Below are 27,509 nucleotides of genomic sequence, written 5' to 3' on the forward strand. Positions count from 1 at the left end.
AAGTCAGTCAGAACTCAGTCTCCATGGTAACTACTTGTCGTAAACTCATTTTACACTCTGTTTTGGGAAAAGAATTACATGTCCAGTCCACCTTATGCTTTCTGTGATCTGGTTGGGATGTTTTTGGGTGAATTAACTGGTTTCTTTTTTAACAAGATTCATTCAAATTTTAAAAAATACTTTATTTATCCCAAAAGGAAATTAAATCTTGTTGTAACAAGTTATTATCGTGATTCTGTGGGCAGGGTGGATGTTCATGGCAGTCAAAAAAAAGTCATAAGCAAACAATGCTAATCCACCTAATTAACTTTTGCCTTTTTAAGTCTCTGGTTTGCACTGTGTCAAATAAAGTGATGTGCTGTTTATGGCCGGTGGTGTTCAGGTAATTATTGTTTACCCTGGTAAGTGTACTGAAATTCAGGAGGACCCCACAAAAGTACCTATATACGAAACAAACTATCACATTGTTTTTGGCTTCCTTTTTGTTTAATAAATTATGCCACTATGGAATCAGTGGGTTAAGTTTGTGTGCACTTTGAAGTTTACTTTAAAACGTTAAAGTTCTTGAATTGACTGATGAGTGTGCTTTCTTTTTTTTTTACCATGACTTATGACTGCTGTCCGCCCCCGAAGGCCACAGCTTTGGTCTGTTTCAAACTCACCTTGATATCCTGTAACTAGGCTGTATCCTCGTCCCAGGGAGGAAATAAATGTCATGGACAGGGAGATTGAGTTTTACGCTTGGTGTCTGCCAAGCGGTTTGAGCTACATCATAACAGCTTACTATTTAAAGGTGGGAATGCTCCGAGCCACCCCTCCACTCCCTCATCCTGCCACCTGCTCCTGTTCATCTGCCCTTCAGTGGCAGACCAAGCGGTCCTCCTTCTCTTCCTGCTTTAGTCCCCTCCGTCTTACCTCCTGTGTCCACTCCTTATACCCCACCTTTGACTCGATCTGGATTTGTTCCCTTCCCTCCTTCCTTGAGGATTTAACTTGACCGTTTGGCTCAGCGGTAACTAACTTTTCACAGCTGGTGGCCTGGTGATGGCGGAGGGCGTGCGTCCTGAGGATTACTGCGACGAGCCGGTGGAAGATGAGTTCGGAGAGATCATCAAGAGTCGGTCTGGTAAGAGATCAAAGCCTCCTGTGTATGTGTGTGTGTGTGTGTGGGTCCAGGAGCGTACTGACCCATATGCTGCTGACTGAGATATCAAAGGCTGCAGTACACTGATGCTGATCGTGCTCCAAGCTAGTGACAGCAAAGAGAGGGGGTCACCCAAAACTTTTTAATTGTTGCATCACCAATATACCAACTGATGCAAAATTTGAGTCTATATAGTTGATTTCAATCTTTATTTTTCTACAAAATACATTTCTGTATGGTTCAAATATAAGTAAACTATAAAGTTTACTTGTAGATGACTTTATGCCTGAACAAATAGCTTAACTTGACTGGTGTTAGCTTAAAGCTAAAAACATCTCAGTGCCACTGTCATGCATAAGGTATCATATGACTTCCAATAGGAAATGAGCACACCAAACTGTAGTGACTGTACATAGTTTCCTTTTGAGGTTATATTTTTGAACTATCATATGAGACAGAACAATTTTATTGTCTGGACGACATGTTTAGTATCTACTCTTGATATGAGAGGACTTGTTGGAGAACCAAAACAGACAGGGAGCAGACAGGTGTCCAACTAAAATAGTTTGACTGACCATCCGACACTGAACAATAAAATCATTAACCATGTAGAGTGCTGTGAAAAACTATTCAACCCTTTATAGATTTCCTCCATTTTTTTGTTTTTTTGTCTTCGATGTTTCTGATAATCAAAGATAAACTGAGTAAATACAAAAAACTGTTTTCAAATGATGATGTCATTTATTAAGGGGGGGGGGAAACTTCCCAGGTCTAGTCACCGCAAGCCCAGAAATAGTCATTTGACCTCATCTGGCAAATCAAGAATTAGCTTAAATAGAACCTATGTGACAATTTAACGTTCTCAAAATTTAGAAACGGCAGAGGAAAAACAAAGTTGTTAGTATCTACACATTCGGGGAAAGTTACAAAACAACAGAGAGATAGGCCATCCAGAAACTTAGAAAAAGATGGAACCGTGGGTATCATATGACTTCCAATAGGAAATGAGCACACCAAACTGTAGTGACTGTACATAGTTTCCTTTTGAGGTTATATTTTTGAACTATCATATGAGACAGAACAATTTTATTGTCTGGACGACATGTTTAGTATCTACTCTTGATATGAGAGGACTTGTTGGAGAACCAAAACAGACAGGGAGCAGACAGGTGTCCAACTAAAATAGTTTGACTGACCATCCGACACTGAACAATAAAATCATTAACCATGTAGAGTGCTGTGAAAAACTATTCAACCCTTTATAGATTTCCTCCATTTTTTTGTTTTTTTGTCTTCGATGTTTCTGATAATCAAAGATAAACTGAGTAAATACAAAAAACTGTTTTCAAATGATGATGTCATTTATTAAGGGGGGGGGGAAACTTCCCAGGTCTAGTCACCGCAAGCCCAGAAATAGTCATTTGACCTCATCTGGCAAATCAAGAATTAGCTTAAATAGAACCTATGTGACAATTTAACGTTCTCAAAATTTAGAAACGGCAGAGGAAAAACAAAGTTGTTAGTATCTACACATTCGGGGAAAGTTACAAAACAACAGAGAGATAGGCCATCCAGAAACTTAGAAAAAGATGGAACCGTGGGAAACTTTAATGGAGTGGAAGGTCAACCAAATTACTCTTTCATCAAGAAAGAGTAATTTGGGGGTACCGCCCACGTTGAGAACCGCTACTCCAATGTTTATAGTATAAACTGCAGCCGGAGTCGGTGCTTTAAGAAACTTGAAAAACTGTAACACTACTGATTTAGAAAAGTTAGTGTTGTTCATCAAGAGGTCATCAAAGAACCTAGAACAATAGGAGAGGCATTGCAGGCCTCACCTTGCCTTCTAAGGTCAGAATTAATGATTCAAGAGAATGGGCGAAAATGACCTTCATTTCAAGGCCAAAAGGGAAAGTTCAAGGCAAAGTTTCAAGGCCAAAATCACTGCAGAACAAAAACAACAAAAAGGCTGTTTTTCATTAATTATCTAAAGACCTTGATGATGAATAAGACAAAAGATTGAGTTTTTGGAAGGTGGGTGTCACTTTCCATCTCATATAACATTTGGTGGTAGTGTGACGTGTGGGACTGGTTTGCTCGATGTGTTGCTGTTATTGGTGGAGCTGGTCATTCTTCTTCCAGTATAAATCCTTGAAGTAGAACGTTTGACCATAAGTTCATGACAGCTCGGGTTACGCAGCAGGACAATGACCCAAAGCACACCTGCAGGTTCACCAACGAATGACTCCAAAAAACCCCAAAAGTTGTGGAACGAACTAGTCAAACTCTGGATTGAAATTGGTGCAATGGCGAGAATCTAAACAGACCGTTTGTGCTCAAAACCCGTAAAATGTGACGGAGTTAAAGCAGTCGCTCAAAGAAGATCGGAGAGAAATTCCTCCATAGTGATGTGAAACAGTCATTGCCAGTTTTGGTAAGTGCTTGATGGCAAAACCCATTGGTAGGTTTATGGAGGTAGCCTTATTCTCCAATATCGTCAACTGTTGGAGAACTCGCACGAGGTTGGTAAGGTCAGGAATTGTGTTGGGTAAATGAGTCCCGTCTCCCTGTCTGCATAAACAACGTCTTTAGCTTCTGTCTGCTTAAATAAAGCCTGATTGACTAAATAAGCCCCTTCCCATGTCCCCGTGACTTGTACACACACTCTCTTGTGTCTGTCTTGCCCACTGTACCCTCTGGTGCAGCTGGTGGGTCATCTCCAGCTGGAAATAGCATTCAGCTGGCCAGGCAGACTGGTGTCAGATCGCCCAGTTTGGAAGCTATCACTCTGTCTTTATCTTACTATCTTCTCCCAGTTCTCTATTCTCCTCTAAGTTCATATCTTTGTATCCCCGTCAGGCAATTCTTGTTTATTCTCCTTATTTTCTGTCCCCTCCTCCTGTGTTTCTTTCTTGTGCTGCTCCTTTATCTCAGCGTGATGCATCTTACCACCCATGTTGTTGTCGCTGTGTGACTGGACTTTCTGTCGGGAGCTAAATCCGGCCTTCTATCTTTGTGCCGTAGGCCTCACTGGAGATACTTAACATACTGTCTGGAATACTGTCCTCCATCAGCGTATCAAGAGGTTTCAAGCTGGGAATGTTCAGTATTTCTTTGATATATACCCTTACTTTGATCTTGAAGATGTGTAAAACCTTCCATGCAGCTAATAAAATGAAAAAAAGTCAATACTAAGTTTTAATATGAATAGAAATATAAACTTGTGTGTGTGTGCATGCACGCACAAAGTAGGTGTGTATTAGTTTGTCTTGTGAAATTCTAAGGAACTGCCCTCCACCCTCTGATTTAAATCATCCAGCATAGCAACACACATTAAGAAACCACATTTATACATAATTAAAACAACTTTGCATGGAGCTGATAATAGCTGCAGCTATTATTTGGCAAATATGGCTTTCAAGGTCTGTCTCTTCTTCTTTTGTCATTGATTTGTCTGTTTTTTTCAAACTGAACTCCATCCTAAGGTTTCAGAAAGTTTTTTTCCCCCACAGAACTAGATTAAAAATGAACAAAGAGAAGCAGGTGGCCAAGAAAACTACAAAACATGTTCAGAAAGACGGAAGAAGTATTGATCCAGAGCTCTTCTGTAATCTAACAGTGCAGTCTGGATTGTTGGAAGCTAAAGGAGATTAAGTAAAATCTGGTTGGAAGCTTTTTAAATATTCATAAGAACCACAATGGTTAGTTGTTTAGGTTCATATTGAGCAGGTGCTACAATGAAAACAAATTGAACAATTAAACAAAATTATTTTATTTGGACTGTAAATGATGGGGCAACGGTCAAGTCTTTGATTGGACTGTTATAACACGATTGTATTCCGTTATTTTATTGTTTGTATTTCATTAAGTTGTCTCAAGGGACTTATCTAGCGTTCTGTTGACCAAAACTAAAAAGATCTCACTAACCATAACTAATAGTTATTTTTAATTTTAATTTTACAAATTCTTCTAAAGGAAGTTTTTTTTTTCTTTTTATCCTGGTGTTTTTGGACCTCTGGGACAAATTTGGACATAGAAACATTGAATTGAAATATAACTGTGCTCAGTGGAAACACGCCAATTTTGAGAAAAACTCACCTTTTTCAATAGGTTTTTGCGATAGAAATTAGAAATTAGTGTATTTTGCAAAACTTCAATGGGAACAATTTTTCTGCATCACCCGAGTCATCTGATCCACAACCGGATGTTACTACTGGTGGAAAAAACAACGATGATGACAGGAAGTAGTAGGATTATGATGTTTTTTTAATGACGTGATTTTAACAGGATTTCTTATTTAATTGAACACAGCAATTGTTTTTTCTGTGTTTTTTTTACATTAGCAGAATAGCAACAAAGTTTTGTCCACATTTGTTCTGGAAACGCAGCTAGTGAAGCAGCAACATGGACTTAGTTTTTCACAGTTTAGCATGGTTTTTAAAAGAAATTGTATTTTCTTTCCCCTGTAAAATGTGTCAGTTTGAATCAGCCTTTAGTGGCTTCAGAAGAAACCAGACGCTCAAATTTTAAGTTCAACTAACGGCTTGTGTTTGGATAGAGAAGACAAGGAGAAACATGTGAAACATGAATAAATAAAATGATTAAACTGAAAGCAAAATAATAGGATATTTAGCCTACTGAAAAAGTAAACAACCATTCATCATGTTGAGCTATAAGCCGACAGAGGAACAGATGTACAGTGAACCTTCCTGTGGTGTGAACAGAACGGAGGGCGAAGCTTCAAATGAAACAAAGCTATAAGTAATTTTTCAAGCCTGACTGAGGAACACCCTTCGGGAAATCCAATTTTGAGGTTGGCAGGCTGCATGATGCAGGAACCGGGCTTACAGGAATGAAACTGTAACCAAAAGGCAGTGCTGGGATTAATTGGGAACAGAACACACCGAGCTTTGCATCTAAAATGAATCTGGGCTTACAGGTAAAACAGTTTTTCTGCCAAGGAAATAATTAATGGTCAGCCATCTTAGGTAGAGTTAGAATTCTGCTAAGTTAGCTGGATTACAATGAGTAGGAACAGGATCACTTACTGTTTCTCTTGGACCATCAAATAAGGTTTTTAATGTTTGCACTTTGGCTGGTATTCTGAGTAAAAACAAAAAACAGGGAACAGTTATGGCTTGGAGCAACAGCCATCACCGTTTTGAGGTGTTATAATTCTGTTTTTAATATTGCAGTAGATAAACTGAGTAGATATTACACTGGAAGACTTTCAACCCACCCGCTCATATCTTATTGTTTCGCTTTTGTTTCCTGTTCAATATTTCAACTCAGCATTTGCTGTTGTTGTTCCATGGCACTGAATCCAAAGGACAACATGTTCTGTGTTGCCTCTACCTTTGATAAAATTACCTTTCAAACCCCGGGGAATCCCAATTCATTGACCCAAAATTAGAATTGATGAGGTTTATTATGATTTAGATCTAATTCTGAAACCATATAGGCCTTAATCTAATACTGGCGAGGTAATTTGTATTCAGGGACTGGCAAGCAGGTTATGAATTGTGCGTAAATTTACCCTGGCTTGCAAACAAATGGATATAATGACTTTCTGAGCTATGAAAAAAATAGGCTGCAATTCTTTTATTATTTTTCTTTCATTGTCAAACTCTAGAGGAACTAATGTTTCTGTGATTGGATTGAGCTTTATTATAAAGAGTGGTTTAGATAGCAAACATTAATGAAATACATTTTAGCTCATAAATGTTACTTGCAATAATGGTTAAATTCTGATGGTATTTTTATTTGGGGGGGTTAATGGAAAATCTACCTACACATTTAAAAACACAACTTAAAGGAATTTTCTGTCAACGTTTTGCCTCATTTTTAGTTTGCGTCTCCAGCAAAGAACCGTAAGTTATGTTTATGTTTGTATTTATATTGATAAAATATGTCAACTTTGATAAATGTAAAGACTGTCTCGCCTTTGGTTGAGGATGTTTCTGTGTCGAAGCAAGAATTCAAACTTGTTCAGATTAAGCTAGTTTAGCAACAGTGCTAATGCTAATGTCAAACTGTAACCAGCAGAGGTTGCCTAAAAGCAGTCGACGGTAATGAGCAATATCTAAGCTGTGGCTGTCAGGTAAAAGCTTTACACGCCATGTTAGGAAAATTTTTAAAAATGAATGTTTCGGTGCGGCATAGCAACAGAAATTAAAAATTAGCTAGCAAGTGCCGCTTCTTTACCGTGAGGCACTTTGTTACCAATAAAAAATGCATCTTTGCTGTCTTTAAGCAAAAAGTTGAGATGGCGGCTTGTTAGATGAAAATTTCATAATTAATGACTATTTATGGAACATTTTGTACAAGTCAAGGACAAACACTTCAACCTTGTTACATTTAAATTAGCGTTAAGGAAGATGATACTTGGATAAAGAAGTTCAGGGACGTCATTGGTATGCATGTTATCCTGTTTATGAATTGATTTTGCAGCTGTTTCAAACTGCGAAAAATAAATCAAGAAATATTGCGTAGTTGGAACTAAGCTGTACATTTTCATCTATGTTCTTCTGCCTACTTCAACCTACCAGCTGGATTTCATGTTTTAATCAAAATTCATCTTTAATTCGGCCAAAATAAGCAAAATCAAACTTTCTCAGAATAATAATATTTTTTCTGGGGGAAAAAAAATTATTATGATCTTAAAGGGTGTTATTGTAACATTTATGTCATGAACACACCCAAATCAAATGATGATTTAAACGTGTGTGTGGTGTGATCTGTTTGTAGATACTCCCTTTAACACATTGGGAAGCGAACTCAAATATTTGAGTAATTAAATAAACCATTTAAAAAGAAATCACCTTAAAATTTTTGGAATTTAACAAATTGTGATAAGTGTCAGAAAGAAAGAAAATTAGCATATTGTTTGATAAAAAATTTTTGATTATGATCACCCTACATAAAATATTTGCCTGTCTGAACAATTTTATTGGTTAAATTCTAACAGTTCATTTTATGATTACAGGCTGAAAAAAAATAAAGTTGGGTTTATTTATTAATAAAATACTGAGTTTGGAATTTGAAGCAAAATTTAAGGGAAGCAAAATTACACACAATCAGAAATGTGAAGATCTGGAATTTTTTTAAATTCAGAATGAACGCTAATAAGTAATACACATTATAGCCAGGAGATGGCAGCAGAGACTCCTACTGGCTGGGGAAAGCTTCCTCAGAGGCATGCGAGTTACTGGCAATAGAGATGAGTGCGTGGGAACAGATTCTGTTCTTAGGAGAGTTGAGTCTGGCTCTAAATTAAAGAAAGACAGGTTGGGTTGACCCAGACAGAGAGCAAGAGAGGGGACAGAAAACAAGCTCTAAATGATAAAGGAGGTGGAGGAGAAAAAAAAACAGCTGTTGATTTCTTCAGGGAAAAGAAAGCTGGTGGTAAAATAAATGAGTGGGTTGTGGGTAGCGGTGGATATGAAGGCTGGAATGGAGGGTTCACTGTATGATCTGACCCACATGGAGTTTCTGGGTCATTATAGACCAGAAAAGGAAGAGCAGGAGGCTGTTTGGGAGGGACTGGTAATGAGTCTGACAGTTGAGGATCCCAGGGGATCTCCTTCCCTAATCATCAGACACACACAAGCCTGTGCATACAAAAACGAAGAAAGGTTTTGGATAATGCTAGGGATTCTCCTCAAATCAGTTTGCAGCTCCCCTCATCCTAATGGAGGCGGGCTGACAGCTCCCTGTAAGGTCTTCAACGATTAGTCAGGAGAGAGCAAGAGTCATGCTGGGAACAAGTCAGCAAAAATGACTCCACAGATCATTGATGCAAGAAACCTTCATGCTCACTGCTAGTCTCACGTAGTCAGCATGGCAGCCTTTGAGGACATCACTATGGGCTGTTCAGGTGTTGGGAACCTGCTGAGTACGAAGAAGGAATCATTAATTCATTAAATCAGACTGCAAATAGTTGACACTGGGCTTAGCTTCTGAATCCTCTCCGATTCAGCAGTGGTGAGGGTTTAAAGCCTGCCAAAGTGTGGATCAAAAGTTGAGGTGGGAACTTTGAAACATGAATTACACTTGAGCAAAATTTCTCAGAAATAGGGAAAATGTCCACAGGTGTGTGCTTTTTCGGTATGAGACATAAACAAACCAACAAAACCTGTAATCGAATCGTTTGTGTTGGTTAAAGACTCGTCCATCCTTGGGGTTTGAACAATTTGGCTTTATTTAACAGATAAGGCAATCCCTAATGTCCCAAAAAATTTTTACTGTATCAAAAGCTTTTCCTAGATCAATTAAAAAAACACCAGCGAACAGCAGAAATGTTTCATAAAGCCAAATTGGATTAAAATACCAGGAACTGTCCTGGTTTATTGACCATTCAAGAGTAGGATAATTTTTTATTACCTTAGAAACTGTAGAAAGTGAGCTAATAGCCGTATAATTACTTATTACTGCTAGGATTACTGGATTTAGGGATTGGCATAATGACAGAGAATTTCTCGGAGTCTGGAAAAAAAAATATTTGTGGAGTTATTCATAAAGCAGTTATTGGTGCTACTATTATATTTTTTCAGGAATGTTACAGATGTATCTTTATTAAAAATGGTTCACTAGACACAAAGTCTGATAACTCCAAGACCCAAATCCTCCTGAAACCCTCTGCGCTGAGGTATAAAGAAGAGAACTTCGTGTTTCTTACTTCCTTCTTACTGTAGTTTTTAACTGGACAACTTCCTTCTTAAACCATCCGTAATAAAAAGGAATTTTGTCAATCTGCAAGTCGTCAGCTGAGCTCCAGCTCTGTGTACTGGTGACTGAGTCGGCCCAGACTCATTACCGTCCTTCTGCGAAAGAGAGCGATAGGAAGTCTAAATGTGGTACTCCTCTGTCTCAGGGGTTTATGGAGAGAGGTAGCAAATATGCATAAAAGGGGGACATGTTTAATTTAGATGATTGATATTACCTTCCATATGCATTCAAGCTGAATCTTTCTACCTTAAGTACCTCCTGCAAACATTTAATCCAGTGATATCTCCTTCTCTCCGGAGTGAAAATCTGAACCGGCGGACTCAAAGAAAGCTTTCCTTTCTTCATCAGTGAATTGAGTTTTCTAAAGAGACAGCATGTTTCTATCTGCAGAGATTAGCATTGAATAACCACATCTCCTCGATCTGGCCGTGACTTTTGTCTGTCTGGAGGGAAAAATCACTCTCCGTGTAGAACCAGCTTTTGCTCAAGGTTCTTCCAACGCGGCTAATTTCAATTTGTCTATGAGAGTAAGACTGAGAAGAGAAATGTTCCTTCCAGCTTTGAAGAGACTAGATTATGTTGCATTATCAGCACCAAAACCCCAATGATGCTTCATTTCCAATAATCAGGAAACAAAAACAAACATGAGTTCATTAGTGTTGCTCTTATCGCACACTACGGGGGCACATTTACTAAACTGAGAAGTCGTGGTCGTAAAACCGTTAGCTAATCCAGCTCATTATGCTAATGGCCAAACCTATCTGGAAAAGACAAAATCATCACAGGGACAAAAACTAGTAATCAACACTCTACAAGGTACTTAGATAATGTAGAATAGTAACACATTTAGTTGTATTTCAATAGTTAGAACGTTATCAGTGTCATACTGTTAAAATAACTCCCAGTCTCACACAACTTGCAAAGTAGCTCAAGATCTCGAAACTTTCTCTAGGTCTCACAAATGTAACTCAGAATATTGAACTTCATCAGATTTCTCAAAAATTACTATGGATTTCACAGAAGTGAAAAGTGACGTGCAAAATTAACTCAAATTTACCGTAGATTTTACAAGTATCTTGAAAAAGTGTTTTGAGGTCTCAACACTTCTGGGATCTTCCAATAGTTTTCACAATTGCTCAAAAGTAACGAAACCAACAAAGTGTTATGTAGTAACTCGAAAGTATGGATCTTATAACTGTTTTGCTACATCTTTGCAGAAATACCTCAGGGTCTTTCAATAGAGCTCTCAGAATTAACTCAAGATCTTGAGATGAAACAAAAGAAACTCTTGATCTCACAGAGATTGTGCAAGTCCTTGACAAAGTATCTTTGAAAGGAAATCCTCCAAAACCAGCTTTTTTCTTTTGGTTTGCTTTGCTGGGTTCAATATCTACAGACATGTTTCCAAAAACCAAATCATGACTAAACAACTCTGTGACTCAGTCCCTGTAATGAATACCTTTTAGCTTTTTAAGAAAACAAAATGACACATAAAGATGTTGTTTAGGGGCCAGTAGATGGTGGACGAATGCGTTTTAGAATAACCTCTATGTAAACATAGGACTATATGAATGTGCAAAGTAATTCTATCACCTCATTGTGTGCTTTCTTACTCATGTTAGCACACGTTTATTTCCTGCATTCTGTCTTTTTTGATTTTCTTTTTACTACCTCATCTTTTTCTCTGATTATTTTCTAATGTTTTGTCTTGAAGACCTTGGCTTACACAATTTGCCATTGTCTGACACCCAGGAAGACACATAAAAGCATCCTGAATCCCCCTCACATCTCTCTCGTTTTCCGTTGCTAACTCTCTCTAAAAGTCAAAAGTCACTGTCAGCAATGTTCTTTTCATTTTCCTTCACTGAGGTAGTTTTATAAGCTCATAATAAAAAGCAGAGATTGAATATGAGAGATGGCCTAAAGAATGTAGATGATGGAATTGGTAGAAAACCGAAGGTTGTGGAGAGAAAAAAAAAATAGTGATTTATGTGAGACTGTAAATGAGGACAGACTGAGAGGAGCGCGGGATGAGATGGAGGAAGCGACTATATTTAGTACAGAGGTTAAACAGCACAGCCCATCTTTGATAAATATTTATTTATATAACTCATCTGCTTTGATCTATTCCTTCGTGATTCAGGCTGTATGTTTAGAGTAGTTATCTAGACGGCGAACCTCTACTCCAGCCTCTATCAGCTTTTCTTCCAGTAATGCCCTGTAAGCGGCTCCATCCGTCACCACACCATGATGCAGCCACCACCATGTTTGACAGTGGAGATGGTGCGTTCAGGGACATTTCTAGTGTCGACTTTCTGCTTCACAGAATATTTTGTATGGGTACCAAATGTTTATTAAAAAAAATGTTTAGCAATACATATTAATGAATAGAGTTGCAATGTTGACTGTATATAATATCAGTAAGTATTAGTTGTGGAACATGAAAGCTAAATTAATATCAGCTATATAAATAAAACCTTTTTGTTCATGACAGTTAAAGGGACAGTGTTATATGTTTTCCAGGCACATAGTGCCATTTTATAGCACAATCAAGTAACTATGGTAACTTGTTAAAAAAATACTGTAACACTTTATTTGAAGGGGTCTTCATAAGACTGATATGACACAGTCATTAACATGACATAACACCTATTAAGAGCATGAAGGAGTCTTTATGAATGTCTGACTGTTAAATAACGACACTTTTAATGCAACATTGCTTTAAAAGTTTCATTAAAAGTCCATTCAAAGTGCCAACTTTGCATTATTTGGTAAATATATACACTTTAACATACACATTATACGCTGTCTGCATGTCCCGTAAGGAAAGCCAACATGAAGCACCAAGGGACGCATTGAAGGAAAACAATCAAGGCATAAAGTTGCGAAAGGGCTGACATGCAGATGAAGGAGTGAGGGATGAGAGACCCAGGAAAGGGTCTGTGGGAGGAGAGGACAGGGTTGTGATTGCACTTAATTGCTCCTCACATCCAGGGCGGGTCTAATCACTCTGAGGCTCGTGTGTTTGTGTGTGTGTGTGTGTGTGTGTGTGTGTATAGCTCCCGGTTACAACCCTGAAGCTTGCTCATACTTTTAGCAGTGGTTCCTCATTAGGAAGCAGATGATACTGATGCTCCTTCTTCACCTTCAGCTCACACAGGGACGCCCTTTTAACCTCCACCAGCCTGTGAGGGGAGACAGGAAGTCAGCCCCCTCACTGAATGTTCCCACTGGGTGTATTACACCTGATTTCTGCTCCTGTTGATGATTTACAGTCTGTTTTTATCGTGGTCAAGTCACATTAGAAGGGAAAAGCTAATAGTCTAACATATTGGCATTCAAAATACAATTCTGATTCATTTTCACTCGTCGTCATAATTGAATCAAGACTTCAGACTTTAAATTTAACAAATGCAATCAGGATTGGTCGCTATGCTTTTTTTTATTAAATCATTTGAAAATGAATCAGTGAACTAAAGTACTGATACATTTTCAGTTTCTTTATTAGCAATTACGCCTCTGGCTGTTTCAAGCTTTCCATAAACAGTGTGTTGTAGTTGGAAAAAATAAATAAATAAAACAAATAAATAAATAAATATATATAAGAAAAAAAAGTCACTAATCTTGACCTTTTTTTCCACTTATAGACTCGTTGAAAGCAAAAACGTCATTGTACAGTCATGTGAAAAAGAATTATCTAGTGTGTTTTTGATTTATTCGAACATGCTTTTGACATTAGTTTTAACAGAAATTAAATTAAAAACTAAAATTAGAACAAAGCTAAAATTTTAGCCTCCAACAGCTAAAATCCTTCTAGATGTAGTAGTAGGGGGACTAAATAAAAATGCACGGCGCACTTTTTAGATAATTAATGTAAAAAATTTGGAAAGTTATGTTTTTCTTTTTCTTCACTTAGCAATTATGCATGACTTTGTGTTGGCTCATGAAGTAAAATACATTAAAGTTTGCAGTTCTGATGTGATAAAATGCTAAAGAATTTAACGCATCGCACTTTTCAGAAGCATTACATTAGGTTCTGGTTTCATTACAGTTTGTAATGAAAAATGTTGCTGCAAGCAGTCACCTTTTCACATAAACAGAAATATTCTAAATAATTCAATAGACACAATAAGCATTTCACATCAGCACTATAAATTGTTAACGTTTTGTGGCAGAATGTTACAGCTTCTGTTCCTTCCACTATGACAAACATTGCCACGCTTTTGTGTCTGATTAAAAGCTTACCCAAACACCCCCCCGTGCTTAATCATTCTGGGTGCGAGGCACATTTTAGAGGAGAAACTATTTCTAAAGTACTCGACAAGATAAACAATTTAATCAACCCTCTGGTTGTTTGGATCCATTGTCTGCTTCTGTGGTGTAAAGCAAAACCTCTCTGGGCAGTTTGTCTGTGATCAGCATAAAAAAAATAAAAATGAAAGAAAAGGAGAGTTATCCTGGTTTTGTTTTGAGTCGAATTTGTTAGAAGCTGAAGATTATCCTTGCTTGAAAGGAAAACAGACTGTTAGGAAAGGATTAGAGGCACATAATTGAAACAATAGAGAACAATTTTTGAGATGCATTTATCTGGTATTGAATTTGGCTCAGACTTCTTTTGCTGGATATCTGCAGAGCAATGCTTCTTGTACAGCCTTCTGTCAGCCTTTGACCGCTATGTGAGGAAAGTTTAGCCCAATCCTCACTTCTGTGTGTGAAGTTCAGTGTTTATTGCATGTTCAACATGTTTCAGATCACCTCAAATCTTCTCAGTTTGGTCAAATTTATTCACTCTGTCACCACTTTGTATTTTTTTTTGTAATTCTAAGTGGGGATAAATGTTGAGCCGTCATGATTTATTCCTGAAAACCATTATCAGAGACAAAATACAGGAATGTCATTTCTATTTATTACAGAATATACAATATTTTAAAAGGTATCTTATTAGGAGTGAGCATTTATCGCATTCTTTACCATTTATTGTGAAATATTTCTGATAATGATAAGAATTTTGACTTTATTGTTTTGATAAATTTTAATTAATGATTTTTAAAAATATATATTATGTGAAATATTATTCTCTCCACTTTGTTCCACGAGAGCATCAATTAATATCTAAAAAAAAATACCTAAAAAGAATTAATCATTTTTTTATTGCTGTTTTATTGTTATTACAAAATATTGTGATAAAATTCTAAGTCCATATTGCCCAACTGTTTGTCTACACAACACACAGATATCTTAGCAATATGATAAACTAACTTACAAGTAACTTTTTAGCAAGCTACAGAGGCTTGTTTTAAGTCAACAATTCCTCAATATTAATGAAAAAGTTCTAGTTCCATTGACAGATTACTCAATTTATTACAAGACATTTTTCCTGAGTTATAAGTTAATTTATCTGCCAATAGAACAATAACTTTTTTCATCAATATTAAGGAATTGTTTACTTTAAAAAAAGCCTCTATAACTTGTTGAAAAGTTACTTTTAAGTTAGTCATATTTCAAGTGTACCAAGATATTTGCACTAGAAACTAGACCAAAATTACTTGGTAAGATTTTATGTTTTTGCAGTGTTGTACTGTTTAATTGTGGTACTTAAGTTTTTCAGTGTTGTAAAAATTTCTTCTAAATGTCCACATATCCAAATATGTTCCTTTATAATTAATAGTACTGATACCTAGATCTTGACCTTTGGGTTTACTTGTGGGATTTTAAACACACCCTGTCAGTACTGTTGACCAAATCAAACCAAAACAGGATTTAAAAGTAGAAAACCAAGGTCTGTGTTTCATACATGCTTGCTACTTATGTGTGAGTTTATGTAAAGACAATTTGGTGGCTAGTCTAAGCACACTAATTAAAATGATTTAATCCCCTTCAGAGCGATGGCTGGTGGCCATCCTATAATAATAATTCAGTTTATCACGTTGATTGAGAGAACTAATTATTTCCCAGTCATTTAACGCAGTGAAAATTATTACACTGGATTTTTTTTTTTTTAACTAACTGCAGGCTGTCAGGTGAATATTAGACAAGCTAATTACTTGCTGACCCAGAAACTGACATTTTTTAATAAAAAAATAACCTGAAGAAGTAAATAAAACACCACTAAATACAATATGTACTACAAGGTGTAAGATTTAGAGCTCATAAAATCCCCTTCTAACCGGATTAGGATGTTAATTACCCACCCTCCACCTAATTTCCTTAAATAAATTTGCTTTTTGAAGTCACCTAGTAAACGTAGTGTACTTGTGTGTAATCTAATCTTAATCTTAATTCAGGTCTTCTGTAAAGGGATTTAGGGAACAGCTAAGTCCGACTAAATAAAACTTGTTTAGAGACACCGAAGTTGCATGACCTCTTGAAAAGAGACAATCAAATGTAGGACATTTACTACCCTTTTTAAAGGACCACTACTTCTGTTTTTGGGGTTTTAAAAAAAAAGTTTGCAAAAAAAAAAATAAAATAAAAGGTGAATACATTTTTAGTCAATTGGATGTTATTTAGCATTTGTGCAGTAACTCAGTCATTTAGCTAGAAGAAAAAAACATGTATTTTCATGTCAGCTTTGCTTTTCTGGGTAAACTTGAAACCGATATATATATTTTTTGTCTCTGTGACTATGCATGCCTTTGTGTCTGGGGGGTGTGTGATTTCAGCAGCACTCGTTAAGCTAATGACTTTACCCTCAGCGGGGTCGCTGTCCTCAGAAAACTTACATTCGTTTATCGCCGCTGGCAGCTGAACACCACAGATGCTTCAGCAGCGGTAAAAGGGATACAATACAGTATAGGCTCTGAGGTCGTTGGCAACCCGGGGGCCTCCCTCCAAACTTCCACGCAAGCCTGGAGGCGACTGGGGCCAAAACGCGGCTGCGGTGTTCAAAGACAAATAGGAGGGAGTGGAAATATCAGATCACAGCTACCCGCATCTGCTTCCTGTGTTGAGTTATTGTATCTAACAAAGCTAGATCAGGCCTTTTTATGATTTACAGTGTACCTGAGTGTGTGCCTGTGGCGTCTTTCTTCTTGCAGCCTTTTTTTTTTCTTTTTGTTACACGGAGAATTGGGGGGTTTAGCCAAAAAGCTGGGGAAACGGCATCAAAGGAGACAACAAAAAGGATAAAAGTCAGCACAGACCTGCCATTTCACTATACTTAGGATATTCTATGAGGTGTTTCTCATTATTTGAATTACATCCATTTCAATTGTTTATTACTAATGATGCCAGCAGTGTGGGAGGGATTATAAAGTCTTTGCAATAGGCTAAAACACAGATAAAACACTTTAAATATGTGAAAACATCAGAAGAAATCAGCATTTATTGTTGGCCATCTGTTAAATGAAGACATGAACTCTTGACAAGGCATCACAGATCTTCCACCGTATATAACAAGTTTAAGGTACTTGCATACAACCATGAGGTTCTCAATGGGGTTCAGTGCAGTGGACTCTTAATTTTTTTTCCGGAGCTGTATATAGCTCTGGAAAAAAGCTATATATAAAACACAAGTATACAAAAACTTGTGTTTTGCGTTTGCGAAACACAAGTATTTAGTGTTTCGCAAACGACGTGTGTTCGTTTTAATGATGATAGGGGCATCATTAAAATAAGTTTGATTTTTAGTGCTCAAACTGGTTGTTTGAACACTAAAACTCAAACAACCAGTGCTTAGTGCTTTCCTTAATACTTGTTCTTGATTTCACTTCAAGCACATCTAGAGTGTTTGCTCCTGAAAAGCTCAAAGTTTGTCTCATCTGTTTGTCTCAGTTTAAGATAAAAGTCAAAGGACAGTGTGGAAGACGCCACTGTGACAGTTTGACAGAAAAAGCATTTTTTGGCAACAAACTACAAACATTGGTTTGCTTATATAGATAAAAAAGAAAGAATTTAATGGTTGCTATGAAGACTTTGTGATCTTAAAGTGTCACTTTTGTTTGTACTTCTCTAACAAACAGCTTTGGGGAATATTTTTTTACTACCTCACTATCTTCCTCTACCTTTCCTAGTCTCTCCTGGGGCATCAGTAATTCATCCCAGACTTTAGTTTGTGCTCTCACAGCTGCTAAAACTTCTCTCCACTTGGCCACCTGTTTTTCCTGGTACCTCAGGGATCCCACAAGGTACCTGCGTTTGAAAGGATTTCTACCTCCTCTAACACGACGTGCCCACCAGCAGGATTGGGGCTTTCCAGCTTCCCTGAAGGCAAAGAAAAAACTGAAAATACCCCTGTCCTCTGAAAGATTTAATATTTGACTAATGCATTCCCTCCACTTTATGGTTTAGCAAAATTTGCGGTTAAGATTGCAAGCTTTGCATTCTCGTAATCTTGAATTATTTCCTCCACACGCCCCTCAACAGACAAGAGCCTGCGTGAGCACGCACATTCCTAGACATACCCTTGACAGAACAGTCTCTGTAATGGCCTTGTTCTCCAGTCCCAAATGGCGATAAGTGAATTTTCATTAAGAGAATATTGAGAATTGCAATAAATTGTTTTAATGACCTGAAAATGGCTTTGCCTCTCTGTAGAGAGAGAGGGGGGAAGGAGAAGAGACGAGCTACAGCACTTTGAATAGCGAATATAGAAATGTGTGTTTTGACTGTTAAAGAACGTCCAGTTTATCTGTTAATAAGGGCATCCATATACACAGCTAGGAATTTTTGCCTTTAGCCTGATCGTTTTTTAAAGCTTTCATCCAATTATTTCACTTTTCCGACTCTTTGACTATCTGATGCATGGTGTTTGTTGTTCTTTAAACTCCTAATTGCTGCACTTTCTGTTTGATATGTAGCAAACAGTTGAAGGTAATTAAATATTTGGCTAATGTATGTGTGTGTTTAGTGTGTGTGTGAGTGTATGAGACATGTGCCAGCAAAATTGGGCAGCAGATTGTGGTGATTTTCAGCCAGCTGGTCGGGGCTGTTTCTCTTTTTTTTTTGTCTCTTTCACTCACATACACACGCATGCACACGCACGCACACACACACACACACACACACACACGCACACACACACACACACACATCCTTGCAGACTTGTACTAGCTTTTACACAAAGGAAACTTATCGTCACAGCAATCGCAACTCCCTAACGAGATCCCCCAGCCAATAAGGAGGCGGGATTGGTGCCACTTCCTGCCCCGGCTGACTAATGGCTGTGAGTAACGGTTCGTGATCACTGTAAATAAAGGCATATGTTTGCAAGCTGTGGATGTGCTAGTTCACTGCTTTGTGTGCCATCTAGGCTGGCTTCTCCAGCTCCTAGCGATGAACTGTACTGTAAGAAGTTTGCTTTGATCCAAAAGGTTGAGCAGGTGTAAAGTTAATAAAAGCAAGAGTGCTCAGTGTAGAACTGTGACATTATGGATTCTCCTGAGAAAATGTTGAGATATGTTTAAGGAAAAACCCGCAGCCAGAGGGAAATATGTTTGAGTTTCTGAGGTCACCATCCCATAGGTTTTAAATTCCTGCAGTCAGCAGTTCGGATTAAATGAGGCAAAATGCATTTCCATTTCAGCCTCCGTGTGTGTGTGTGTCACCACCTCCAAACCATGACTTGTTTTTCTTCTTTTCAGCAGATGCGGTAGATCTCAGAAGTCTCAAAGTGACACAATGATGAAACACTTTAAAACTAAAAATGCTGTTTGTCATCGTCTGAAACTTTCCTGCATGTCATCCACCTTCCTGTCTGATGACTCCAAAAAACAAAAAAGAAAAAAAGACAACAAAATTGTGGCATAAAATCTTAGAAAAAGGGCAGGTCTTGGGACATGTTGAAAAAATGTGAACACCTCAGCTCTCACACACCTTGCATAGGAGCCCTGCCTCAGAATCGGCACAATTGCAACTAAAACGTTTCAACGATGACCCAGTAATAACATCTCATTACCTCAGGCTTCACTCGCTTCAGCATGCTGGACGCTTGAAAATGAAAGTGAAACTGACTGCATCAATCTGGCCACTTGTTGACATGCATATTGCATTCAGATTTCGTCCCCAGATACTTAGCTATTCATTTAAATATGAATAGCTGTGCTTCCTTTACAGATGTGTGCCAACTTTAATATTCTGCTTACATAAAACCCCCCCACAATTTTCCTATTGCGGTGTTTCCATTAAATAAGAAATGCAATTAAAATCACACGTGAATAACTTTAACGTGATAAGTCACTAAAAAGCAACACTGTTTTTATTTATAAAGAATTTTGCATTAAAAAAATTAATTATTCTTCCATGTCACAATTATTCATTGTTTTTTTGTTGGCCTATCACTTAAAATCCCAATAAAGCACATTTAAATGTGCTGTTATATTTGTCAAGATGTAAAAATATTATGGATATGAATATGTTTGCATTGCTTCATACACGTCTTAAAGGTTGCTTTTGATATCATTCCCATCGTAAAATTGCAGGATTCCACAACTACTGCTACACTTTATTACTGTCATGATCCGTGTTTCTGTTTTCTGTGTTCAGTTTCTGTCCTGTGAGTCTCTGTTGTCTCTGCGTCCTCCCCGTTGATTGCTTCCCAGGTGTGTCTAGCTACCTGATTACCCTCCCTGTATTTAAGTCCACCTGTTGTCTCTGTCTCTTGTCGGATCCTTGTCAAACGTACGTCGTATGTCATTTATCTGCCTGCCATCACAGTAGAACTGTAAAGTCCCGTGTTGGTTTAGCTCTCTTTTTCAGTCCTTAGTTTTTCAGTTGCTACCGGTAATTAGCTGTGTGCTAACTCTCTGCCGTGCCGCCTGTTCTGGACTGTTGAGCTTTCTTCATTAAATCCATCATCATCCTTATCACAACCTGGGTCTCTGCGTCTCTCCTCACCACCTCGCAACCACCACACCTGACAATCACTTTCTTGTCTTGGTTCACATCTTGGCTTCAGTCATTATCAAAGTGGGACAGTCATTAAATGGTATCATCTTGGTAATGCGTAATAGAGGACACATTCTCTGAAATATATTAAAAACATCTTGACCTTAAATCAGAACACAGAAAAACATCAGAATAATAACTGATGCGCTGAAAAAGCTTTAGGAATCTGAGGCCACTATAAAATAGCTCTCGGTCAATCTGTTAAAGCAAAAGTGAAGGCCAGCTGTGAAAGCTCTTAATTAAAGACAGCTAGAGGGAGAAGCCGATTTGTTCCGTTTTGTACTCAAGCTGGGTGTAACCGAGTCTCCCACTTGCAAGCCAGGATTACTAGTTAGGCATAACGAGCAAACCAAAGAAACCAAAAGGCTTCTAAATTAAATATGTGGGGTGGGAGAAAAATCAGAACATGTAAATTCTAGCCTGGATGTGTAGAAAAGGACCGTTCTGAGGTCACTATTTGATATACTCAGCCAAAATTCTGATATAAATACATTTTAACATGTTTATTATACTAACAAGTAGAATAGAATAGAAGTACACACCGTACTTGTAACAAGTCTGTCATTTTCTTTCTACTTTGCAATTATACACTATTTTTTTTTTCCGGTGCTGTAGCTTAGTTTAAATTATGTTGTATACAATTTTAACCAGGGGAGTTATTCAGTTATGTACTGCTTGATATTTCTCTGAAAATGTGAACACTCAAACAGGTTTCAGTTGTGTTTAATGTCGAAAAGCCTCTCCTGGTCTTTTATGCTCTAAAAGTTGCAGAAAAACTTTGGTTCATAGCAGAAAGAAGAGAAAATAAATTAGACCAAAAGCCTTACAGGAACAGAGCTCCGGTTATTCTGGGGATGTACGACTCTGTGTGAATGTAACCTTTTCTCTCCTTGTCCCTGCTGTAAACAACAATATGTTCTTATCAGCTATATGGTGTCCTGCTCACTTTGGCTCTAGTGTTTCTGATGACCTTTTGACTCCCTGGGGATGTCCGCTATCACACACAGTCTGCTGTTTTCGGACCAGTTGTGAATTATCCTGTCAGCAGAGCGGATAAGGCTACACTTGACAGACTTTTTTTTTATGACTGATTGCTTTACTCCCACCGCAGACAAATGGCTTCATTCTCTTGGCCATCATCCTTGGCTGGTAATAACGTCTGAACACCTTGGTTTCATCTAACCGTCACTTTAATGTGGAGAGGAAGCTTATTTACCCAGATGTTGATTTTGCTGTCTAGAGAGGAATCCCCTAGATGGTGAAATGCCACTAGTGATCTAGTAAGGATTATTACTGTGCTAGATATGGGTCAAGTACACAAGAGAGATAATGCTGAAAGGAAAAATTAATCTTTGCATAGATTAAATTTTAGCCACAAACCCTTTGGAATGAGGGTATTTTGATTTCCAGTATACAGAGAGTGAGTTTGACTGTCACAGTTAAACAAATGAAGAGCTTTGGAAATTAGAAATTACATATAAAATAGGAATTTATCAGTATTGACTAGGGGTTATGATGTCTTTTGTCCCTGCCAGAAGAGACTGTTTTTCGGCGGGGTGGGTGTCCTGTCAGACTGTCAGTTCCCAAAACAACACACACTTGCGTTAGTCAAAATGAGATCAGAGATCTCCTCAAGAAGGGACACCTGGTGAAGACATCAACAGCAACATTGCAAAAAAGCGATATACATTAAAATTACACACACAGACAACGTGTACTGCAACAATATCACCATATTTTTAAATTCCTTCAATGCAACAAGGGTTTAAAGTTGAAGCTTAGACTGTAAATTGTTTGAGGTGCTGAAAACCTTAGTTTTTTTTTTTTTGCCCACTTATTTCATACCTGAGAGACAACAAATTGCAGAACATCCATAGATCTACAACTATGTAGACATGTTTTCTTGTTAAGAGACATTAGATAAAGAGTAACCCAGAGTAGCTTTATAAATAAACACATACCAAACGACTGAGCTGTCATGTATATGCAGACGTCCAGTTAATTTTAGAGTGCACAATGATGCGCAAGAGGACCACAGTTGGTAATAAATCTCAATGCCCCATGGTATTTACACTACCTAGAATGCACAGACAATGGAGCAAACAGCTTTATATACAATACATCTCCTCTACTCCAGCTTTCTCTAAGGCCTGCTTCGTTTGGAGCAGTTTTAATCAACAATGCAAAAAAGCAATGAAATATGTAATAAAAGCAACATTTTAAATTGTTTAATCTTAATTTATTTATCTCTGCTGAGACACAAGTCTGAAACCATTCTTGAATGTTGCATGGCAAAGGAATTGGGAGTCAGCGGATGAGGAAACAAAAGGAGTCTTCTCAGGATTTGTTAGCTTCTTCTATCAGCTCCAGGGGCCTTCTGGCTTGGGTAAGCGTGGTCTGAGGGGCTTTTGCAGCTGCTCAGCTAGCGGCAGGGCAACGGAGCTGCAGAGCAATGTGTGGGATTAAGAGTTTTTCTTCCCTGTAGTTCGGTCTTTCATGGTTGGAGCCTCAACAGCCGCATCCCCAATAAGTCTGTGTAGCATGTTGTTTGGACCATTTTTCTTTCTTTCTTTCTTTTTAAACTTTGACTAGTTTCCTGAGATTTCAGGAAAGTTGAGTTTTCAAACAGTTTGTGTTTGGAAACTCTAACATCTGCTCTGAGAAAGCCCTGAGTCGTGCTTGGAAAGCTGATCAGTTAAATGTTAAAGTCAGGCAAGAAAAGTGAATATTTCCTAGTTTTCTAAGACATGTAATGCATGTGGAATTTGTGCTGGATAATTTCATGCACATGACGTAGTTAAATAATTTGAAATATTCATACCAATAAACTTTGGTACAACACTTTTGTTTGATTTTTATTATGCGATTATAACTGTACCAAATCATGACTTCACAACTGAATGTATATGTGGAGGTGTTTTTTTTGTCTTTTACCTTTAATATAATATACCAATCCCAACAAGAATACAGAGTATTAAACATCAGCTGTAAAACCATTCAAAGATGGTCCTGTCAAAACCATGCAAATTCCTCTCAGACCAGTACAAAGCTACACATCCAAAGACATAAAAAACCCAAATATCTGCAGGTAAATAGTAACTTAAATCTCTGTCAGTTTAAAAAAAAATGTTTATGCATTTTTGTCCTGACAATGGAATACCAAGCTAAAACCCACAAATGAAGGAGTACTGTCTACGTTTTTCCGCAGAATCAGAATCACTTTAGGTACAATTTGTTCCAGATGACTTTTTCCCCCCTCACTATTTTTGTACGTTTTTCCCTGTAGATATAGAGGTCACTTGTATTTGGTCTGCCTTCAACCCTTTAGCAAACAACATGAGCAGCAGATGACCCAGGAAACGAGCTGATATGCTATTCATGGGAAGAAAAACACACTTTGGAGAGCCGAGCAGAGATCAAATCATCTCAATCCAAAGCCTCCTGCTAGATAATTGTCCTTCATTTAAGTTTCATCTCGTTCAAAAATGCCACAATCAAACTCCGTGCCGTGGAAATTCACCCTCTTAAACATTGGGTTTTGATTAATCTTTCTGGGTGGTGAAAAGCTTTGGGGGGCTGTTTACAGAGGATTCAACAGACAACTGAAAGCTCATAAATTAGGAATTTTAATGTTTGGAGTGCCAGGGTGCAAAAAAGATTATTTACCTCCTACAGCCAGGCAAATGAGAACAAGTGAAGGGATGAATCCTGGAATGAGACATGCGTCTTTTCAAAACCTCGTCACAGGACTCCTGTGGAAAAAGATCCATCAGCTGACTATGGTTGATTATCAAAGCCAGTAGCTGTCTGAAGGTGATTATTTTTGCTTTCGATAACGTAGTCATCTGTAATTTGGAATCAAGTAGAAATTAACACCATCCATCAAGACTCCAAGCCACCCATCAGCTGAGGAAAAATTTGGCTCTGTGAGACGGATAGGAAGAGAGTGGGAGCGATTAGATTTGCTTCAAGCTTATCCATCATAAATCAAGCAGTCTGGCTTTGTGTCACTTTCATCCTGAAGTAATTTTTTGACCAAAATCCAGTCGAAAAGAAGCCCATAACGTTTACTGACTCAAGTCAGAAACTTGTTTGTTGAGGTTTCACATCAGCCTTACAAACATGTAGGTCACTTCTTATACCTGACCTCTTGACCTTTTGTCTAAATCACCTTTTAGTCTGCTAACCTTTGAGTAGACAATGAAAAAGAAGACAATGTTTTCCATTTTCAAATTGGTTGAAAAGCAAAAGCAGTTGCATTACTAAACAGTAAGTTTTAAAAATATATATTTTGTGTCATCATGGTATGTGTAGGAGTTCATCAGAATAGTTGAAAATAGTCATGATAAACAATAAATCAATTAATTGCATTATAAATTAAAACAATCTCAATTATTTCTGTGCATCATTTATCGTTTTTCTTTTTTTTTTCTATGTCCCAAAACTGGTCTTCAGTTTGATGCTTTGGTCTCAACCAGTCCATTTTCTGAAGGCCAATTTTGTGAACAGAGACTTCATCACTTGTTGTTTTTATTTTGTTTAATTTACTTTGGATATTTAAAATGTCTTCCAGTTCCAGTGTTAAATGTTAATTACAATTTACAATTTGATCTTTGAACAATGGCAGTTGTATAATGTATTACTTGAAAACGGTCTCAAAATAACAATATTATAGTTTACTGCAATAACTTCTGGGAAAATGTAACGTCCAGCAAAATTTGTTATGGTGACAGGCCTAATTGAAAAAAGGGCCTTCATCGGAAGAAAACGGAAGTTTCAGATTGTCCTAGTCAAAGTTCAGAATTAGAAACTGTGCATCACCTAAAGAGCCAGAAAAATCTGATATATTTGCTGAAGATTTACAAAAAAGAGCAAATATCCACTTGTCAAGACGTGGCATTCTAGTTGACTGAGAATAATAAAATACTGAAATCTAATTTTCACGTGACTTTTTACAAGGCGCGTGCAGACTCATCTTAAGTGGTTGGAAGATGGATCTCGCAGGCTATTGTTTACACACCTCTGACGCGGTTTTTTTTTTTTTTTTTTTTAGCAGTGGCATTTTAATGATAAATGAGCTCTAGTGGGCGAGAAAATCAATTCTGGAATGCATCTTAGCTGTTACTTTGTGTCAGCCTTCACCCACTAATGAAGTGTAAGTTTCTCAGTCTGGCTCTTCCCGCCTCCCCCTAAAAAAGCAGAAGGAGATAGTAGTGAGACAGGAGGCTACACAGGGAGAGACTTCGTCTGCTCTACACGGGACTACGGCAGACTGTGAGGAGGGGTGCCCACCGTTCTGTCAGTGGCACCGGGAGAATCTCAAACCCTGACACCGTAAGGGAGGAAAGACGCGCGGCAGCACGCCTCCGTCACCCGTCAGGAGCAGCTGCGTGGATACCGTGGAGAAGAAAGTCGGGTTATACGCTGGGGCTTGGTGGGAGGGAGGGGATTTGGAGATTACTTCTAGCTTTCACCTGTTCCGCTGGAAAGCCGCCTCTAACCACGAGAGGATAAGAATGGAGCGGCGCAGTTTCAGGTAGGAGACCGCCGTGGAGGCAAATTTCGCGACGTGGAATGTGTTTGCGCCCGACAACTTGGGCTGACCGTCTCGCGACTGCCGGCGAGGCAAGGGGGTGACTGGAGCCGCTCGGACTTTTTGCTCTTTAGCATTGTTGTTGAGGAATAATGTAAACTCCGTGTGATAATATGACAGGCAGGTGGATGTTACTGGAGGCACGCGACATTTGACATATATCTGCATCTTTATTTATTTATGGTGTGGTGTGCGCGCGGGAGTCTTGCGTGTTTTTGTGACTATTGCAACTTCTCCCCTAATGCTGTCAAATATGACTCGGGTTCATTTTATTGGGCTATTTGTGCTGCTGGTTCCTAACTCCGTAACCCGAAATTCTATTTAGAGGTATGCTGCACTATCAATTATACACACAAAAAAACGCAGCTGTGCAGTGTGTATTTTTCATTCACACCTTTTGTTCCTACATTTGAGTAAAATTAAGTGGCAACTGCTACCTCTTTCATAAAACAAACAAAAAACATACATGTATTTATACAATATCGAAAATAAGACACCGTCTCTGCAGATAAAATACAAGTGAAAACATAGATGAACCAGAAATGTTTAAATCAAGAGGTTCTTATTATATTTGTAGAATAATAACATAATCTACCATCCTGACCTGCAAATTGATATAAGATGGGATATGTCAGTTCTATTACTGTAACATGTTTACTGGTGTTTCATGGAGTTAAGTGGATATTTTGAATGAAATCCATCTGATTTTAGTGGTAGATTTCAAGTGCTTCTCTAGTGCACCATTTACTCCTGCTGTTACATTGACCCATCATGTTTAAAAAGCTGACATAAACTGGTTAGTTTGTAGGACTATCTACTCATGTAGCTAACATGCAGTCACCTTCTAAAGAAACAGGCTGCTTGTTGTATGCCATTTTCAAATGTTAATAAAACTAAAGGTGAACTCCTTTCAGCTCCTTTTTAAAATCTCCACATTTGGGAAATATGGATGAGTTACTTTTTTTTAGCCAGTTGACTGGCAACAGGTGGAATGAAAGAACTTTAAGATGCATGAAAAATATAGACGCTTTTTTAAATCTTTTAACTTTTGTACACATTGATACCAGCAGTTTGGCCTTTTGTATTTGACACCATGTGTTTGGAGCATTGTTGTGCCAGATATCTCGAATTTGGATTAATATCTTTACGTCTGTGAACAGG

The 27,509-nt window shown here is 37.9% G+C and overlaps 1 protein-coding gene across 5 annotated transcripts in view; it reads left to right on the top strand.

Moving 5' to 3' along the window:
* The first annotated feature begins 824 nt into the window (after positions 1-824).
* Positions 825-27,509, top strand: part of dmd (dystrophin) — a 217,626-nt gene continuing 190,941 nt past the window's right edge. For 4 of the 5 annotated variants that reach the window (XM_088014614.1, XM_088014602.1, XM_088014605.1 and 1 more), the window contains exon 1: positions 840-1,126. In XM_088014614.1, coding sequence (XP_087870740.1) covers positions 1,045-1,126 — 82 coding nt within the window. In that variant the 5' untranslated portion in view covers positions 840-1,044. Of the gene's footprint in view, positions 1,127-27,509 lie in introns of all 5 variants that reach the window. The other variant, XM_014998044.2, reaches the window with a different exon arrangement.

The sequence above is a fragment of the Poecilia mexicana genome, unplaced genomic scaffold (genome assembly GCF_051168715.1).
Source record: "Poecilia mexicana isolate PSO_F unplaced genomic scaffold, ASM5116871v1 scaffold_2, whole genome shotgun sequence".
In the NCBI taxonomy this organism is placed as follows: domain Eukaryota; kingdom Metazoa; phylum Chordata; class Actinopteri; order Cyprinodontiformes; family Poeciliidae; genus Poecilia; species Poecilia mexicana.